The 6197-nt window shown below is 34.7% G+C and overlaps 1 protein-coding gene across 1 annotated transcript; it reads right to left on the bottom strand.

The window, feature by feature from the left end:
• Window positions 1-585: 585 nt before the first annotated feature.
• Window positions 586-2830, bottom strand: LOC123558496 (uncharacterized). Its single transcript, XM_045350370.2, has 2 exons — window positions 1946-2830; window positions 586-846 (listed from the first exon to the last, which is right to left on the bottom strand). Exons 1-2 carry the CDS (start codon window positions 2828-2830, stop codon window positions 586-588), a joined length of 1146 nt encoding a protein of 381 aa, XP_045206305.2.
• Between the last annotated feature and the right edge of the window lie 3367 nt (window positions 2831-6197).

Here is a 6197-nt window from a genome sequence, read left to right as displayed (position 1 = left end):
TTACGTTATACATTTTTCTCGTTCTGAAGTTAACACTCACCGAAAATTGTTTTGGTTTGTAACTTATTTCGATATATTACAGGGGCATATTAATAATACGCATGGGGCTGTGGTTTGAGCAGGCTGCGATCTTGGAAAAAGGATTTACCCATTGAATATCTATTCTTGTTTACTAACACACGTACAGAGGTTTGGTTTGCAACTGGTCTAATCGTGCCTTTGAATGTGAAACACTTCATGCTCTGACTTCAGATATGTTATTTAGTACATAGGTGTACTGATACAATGGATCGGCTTTACTTACATGCAATATTTGTATACATAATTATGGTTATTTTGTCTTAACTCAGTTTAGGTTTACTGCCAAGAGTGACTCCCATGGCCTTCAAGTTGATGGTGTTATTTTCTCGCCCCACCCCTATTTCACCAAACCCTTTTCCCCGCATCCACTTGTTATTACATATTGTAAAATATAAGAGTCTTGCTGACTTGAGTTTGAAGCACTTCGTCTACTATATATTTCCTCAGCAGCACTTATCTGTGGGTGGCCTTCTTTGCGATATATGACTCTGGTTTACTGGTTTACTATGACTCTGCTTTATTGTTTGTGGCTCTTGTTAACTTATGTGGCTCTGGTTTACTGTGTGTGTGACTCTGGTTTAATGTATGTGTGACTCTGGTTTGCTGTACTTGTTCTGGTTTGAAGTGTGCTGGTACTGGTTTATGTGACTCTGGTTTACGGTATTTGTCTCTGATTCTGGTATGTTTAGTCTTTAAATGCATACCAAATTTCACAAAAATGTTTGTGCTAGCTTTCTGGGATTTGACGGTTACCTCATATCTACTCTACAAAATTAAATAATCTGTTTCATGCTTCAATACGATTTTGAAACTCAAGCATTTCCTAAGTTATTTAATTTGAAGATAATGGTAAAATTATGATATGCAACGTGTGTCTTTACCCAGAATTGCCTTTTATTCAATTAACTGTTTGATATAAGCACCCGTCCGTAATGCAAGTGTCACGTTATTTTTCATGAATATATTTTTTGAAGAGGAATCATTTACGACATTGTTATAAATAGCCGTTTGGTGCAGTTTGCAACCTGCCAAAGGACGTAGGTAGCGGCAGGACAAGTAATATAATTTTTGACCGGTACGTACACAGAGGCAAGGACCATGTAATCTACATGACATCCCTAACTTAAAGATAATTGAAACAGCTGGGAAATCACAGTAAAGTTATAACTTCTAACAAACAAAGCAAAAGAAATGAATTAACTAAATTTTAATAAGATCTTCAATTACAATTCTTATCAATATCAAGCACGCGTGTGTCCGCCAGCGTTTGCTGTGACTTTTAATCAGTTTCTACATACTGTAGCTTGCTGGAACTGCACGTGTCATTTAGATTGCTTTTCTCAGTAAGTTCTATTGTAGCTGCATTCCTGTTGGCAAGATTTATGTTTTTATTACATTTGCTTGCCATTGCAATTAGTAACATTACAACATTTACCAACGCCATCACGTAGAAAACAATGCTCGGACAAAACGCAACAGTTGCACCGTATATATTGACATACATCAAAGATCCAACAGTTTTTGCCACTGAGTCGGTGATAGCGTAAAGAATAAACATTTTTCCTTGCTTTTCCTTGTGCACAGCTTTGCTCAGAATTGACCAGTTACACGGCGGGGTCACTAATGACATAGACCATACAGTCATTAAGGCGTATATCATCCAGGATTTGTTACTAAGTCCGGTTCCAACATAACGAGATACACTGCATAGTAATCCTAAAATAATAACTGTACAGTCAGTAAATTTCAACACATTTGATAGAAATGGTAATAGAACCAAAAGGACGAACCCCATAGAAATATGTCTTATTGAAATATAATAAGAATACCAAGATTTGGACCAGTTGAAAGCCCGTGCTGTTACGTACATGAGCAAAACATCTTCCACGCCATTAATATCAAAGCCGTAAATTAATGTTAGACAGAGCTGTACAATGACCATTATCCGAACCGAATTAGTTCCGCTTTCCGTTAACAAAGTTGCATATGATTTTATTCCGCGAGACAGTTTAGAGCAAATTAAACTGTTTGTTTCAGTTTCTGATGTGTGTTCAATGTATTCATTGCTGATATTGTTCTCATTTTCCCGTAAAAACACAATAATTATGATAACGGTTAAAGATTGAATTCCTATCACTATTCCGTAAGACAGCAAAAACTCCCATTTCAATAGTCCTGCTAAAAGTGATTCAAAAGTCTCTCCGAATGAACTTATAGCATAGATAATTGAAATTTGTTTTGTTCTTTGATCATTATCTGATACCGAAGCGATGAATGAGTTTACAGACATTGCAAAAACGATTGTATTTCCGAACACTGACCGTACCAAGGTTCCAAGCAGAGCAGTCCAAACAGCTTGGGGTCCTATGTACAAACTCATTATAAAAGCCATCGCTGATAGTATGGTTCCTACGCATGGAAAAAGCATTGGTATCTTTCGGCCTTTCCTGTCACTCCATGCTCCACAATACAGTCCAGAACATATAACAGGGACACTCAAAAACAACCGGAACAGTATGAAATAAAATCCCGCATATTCTCGAACTTCGTTTTCAATTACCAGAAGTTGTTCAAGACGATCACAATCGTTGTTTTCAAAAAATCTCTTTTCACACACAACACGAAGTAAATATGGTCCTATTGTTGTATCGAACATGGACAGTCCAACTCTAAACAGGAAATAAATGACACCAACAACAGCCACTTGCATCCGAACAGTACTCAAGCATTTCCTAGTTTGATCCGCCATTCCTTCTCCTCTGTAACTGTATACAAATTATTGATTAAAGAAATCACTTTTCACACACAGCACGAAGTAAATGTGGACCTACTATTGTTTCGAACATGGACAGTCCAATTCTAAACAGGAAGTAAATGACACAAACAACCGCGACTTGTATCCGAACAGTACTAAAACATTTCCCGGATTGATCCGCCATTCCTTCTCCTCTGTAACTGTATACAAGTTATTGATTAAATAAGACACAATATATTTTACGGACTAGAAAACATAGACCATTTGATAAGGTTTTGTTATACTACATTACTGTTTGTTATAAATGCCGAAAAAGGAACTACTTATAATGTCAAAATATTGGTAGAAAGTTATTAAAGTAAACAAAAATAAGCGGAGAAATAATTTATCTGCGTACTATGAGGATATCAATGACAACAAATACTTCACATTTCAACATTGACAACAGTTCTGAAGAAATGTATATTACAATTTTAATCTTACTGTTATATAGTTACATGCGTACATGATTTCCAACGTCAAAACACTTACTTTGGTTCCATTTTACTTAAGTTATCACTACAAAAACACTTACTTTGGTTCCATTTTACTTAAGTTATCACTACAATATTATCTGACTTACCTAAAGTACATCGCACGTTGATATGAATCATTGTTCGAACAATAAATAATATGAATATGTCAATAAAGTAATTAAAACTGAAAAGCATGCATGTCTTCATTTATAACACAGCTGTATGGAAAAGCAATAACCATATTCCTTTTTGTTTAATTTAAAAATGTCTGTACCAGGAACATCTAATGCTTTAGAAATATATAATGGCGACTGAAGAATTTCTGTAATGTTTGACAACTATCGTCACAATTCAATCTATCAAACTATTTTGTAACATTTCAGTATATGTTAGTTTTTGAGATGGCTGTAGTCAATCGTCTTTATCAACTTTACGGGCCGCAAAAAAATATGCGTTTCTTGCGTGATTGGTAAGTCAAGTTCTCGAAGCTGCTTTACATGTACACTCTGAGACATGTATTAGTCGTTTATCACGGATACATACATTAGACTAATCCCATTTAGCAGATATATGCTTATTTAAGAAGTTACAAGCATTTTGTTAGTATTTGGTCCAACATACTTTTTAACATATTTTGCGAATGCTGAATCCAAAAACATATGATCGGCCATCTAGCAAATGCCACTGAAAGAGGAAAAAATGCACTATTTTCTAAAAAAAATTATTTCCGTTGAAATCACTTTATAAAAATGTTTATCTTTAGAGATGTTTTAATAAGTCAGTTCATATTATTAGCATATCTGAGTAAATATCTATCAATAAAATGTATTACATGTATTAGTAAAAAGTGTGTATTTTCCGGGGTTCAAAAAGAGGAATTTGAAAGCAGATATTAAAAAAAATATGGAAAAATGAGAATAGGTATGAGACTGAAAATGTCTGTTCAAGTCAGGAAAATGATTTTTTCTACAAAAGGGTTTAACAGTCTTAAGATTATCATTAATTTTAAGAAAAAACAATGGGAGAATTAAAACGTGATTACCATGTCTATATCGAACAGAATACCATCTTTAATATTTTTTATCCGGGTAAGATCATTTTATTCAATAATCTATTTCTTAATATTAATCAAAATAAAAATTAGTGAAAATTAGGTATGAGATGGATTAATATTAAGACTAATATGAACTAAATTACTTAATTAGTATAAATAATTTCTTTTGTGTGTGTGTGTGTTGGTGGGGGGGGGGTCTCTATTACATAAACAATCTGAGTCTTATCATTTTATTGTTAAAGCCCTTATCTAAACACAGAAAATGTTATTACTTTGGAGTAGTTTATCTGTTATTTAATGTCTATTTTGCCTGTTAACATTAGTGAAGGGAAAGGTACTCCAGTGTTTCGTTAAAATGTTGAATTAAAACTATCTTTATAAAAGGAATCTGAGGTAGAATCGGCAAAACAAGCAAGCGCTCTTGATATGGCATTTAATCTATTTTGGAATAATGCTGATCTGATGAGCTTTTAACACTGTTGTTCAGTGCCTGCATACACGGACAAAAGTGTCTTTGAATAGAATGAGTGGTTTTCATATATCATTGATTAATTTAAGGTGACCATAATAAAGGATCTGGTTTACACGAAATATGGACTGAATCCAATCTTTTGGGTTACATAGCCACATATCAGGTATTGGCTGGAAAGCACTGCATCAGAGGAATGAGGGCTCACAAAATAACAACACATGCTCTCTGGACATTTTTCTTCCACAGTTACTGAATTAGATTCATTAGAAGAGACATTGAATTACATGGGACATTAATGGAAATGAAGTATTCTGACATCATAAAAAATCACGTTGCTAAATTGCAAAACGACAACTTTAGAGGCCACATTGACTATTTTGTTAAGAACGATCAAAATCCTAACCTACAGTTTTGGTGGACATACCTGGGAAAGGTTTCAATGCTTCTGCTGTTCACGCGCGAGCTGTAAGGGATAGTTTTTGGGATATATATCCCTACCATTTCGGTGCATGCTGCTTTTATTTCATAGATATGGTCATGCAAATTATGCACATTTGGGAACTGTCTATCTAGCTGTTGCTCATCAGCTGCCTCAAGAAGTCTTGGAAGAGTAAGCGGTTAAACACCAAATTCAATCAGATGGATCCTGATCAAATCCAAGAATGAAATAAACTTGGAAGAAATGGAGGAATAACTGGTATAACGAGAACACCTACAGCTTGACGCTTGACTACATGGTCTTTATCATACAACCTGAGGTTTTCTGACCAAGTGTTAGTCAATGATGAAGACATACTTATGCACAAGGAAACATCAAAGAGCAGGCAAGCTGTGGACAAACAAGCTGAGGCATCAGTTCTTAATATGTTACAAAGATGTAATGTAGCTGATACACATTTGCAAGGTGAATGTTTGCTGAATGTAGTATTAATAAAAGCCATTGCCACTGGCACCATAGAAAGGTCTCTGTTGTCTGCCCTGAAATTAAGCTAAGAACAAGTTGATAGTTTTATCAGAGAGAAGCTCAGTGCGAATGTATTAAAAGTTCAGCTATGTGATACAATTAAGAAGAACTACATTTGCTTCATTGTACATCATTGATAAAGCATCAAAGTTAACAGTTGAAAATGACAAAATATTAAAAGCAAATCGAAATACCATGCATTGCTTAGTGACTACATAGAAGGCAGGCGGGGATGTTAATAAAGAGAAAATACTAAAACATGAATTGGTGCAGTTTCATCTTCCATTTCTGAAACAAGTGGAACTCTAAAAACGGGCAAAAAATCCATACTGTCAGATGAAATTGTCAAGGACATT

This window comes from Mercenaria mercenaria, chromosome 5 (genome assembly GCF_021730395.1).
Source record: "Mercenaria mercenaria strain notata chromosome 5, MADL_Memer_1, whole genome shotgun sequence".
Lineage (NCBI taxonomy): Eukaryota > Metazoa > Mollusca > Bivalvia > Venerida > Veneridae > Mercenaria > Mercenaria mercenaria.
Note: the sequence above shows the minus strand (reverse complement) of the source record. Positions and strands in the feature narration are given on the sequence as shown.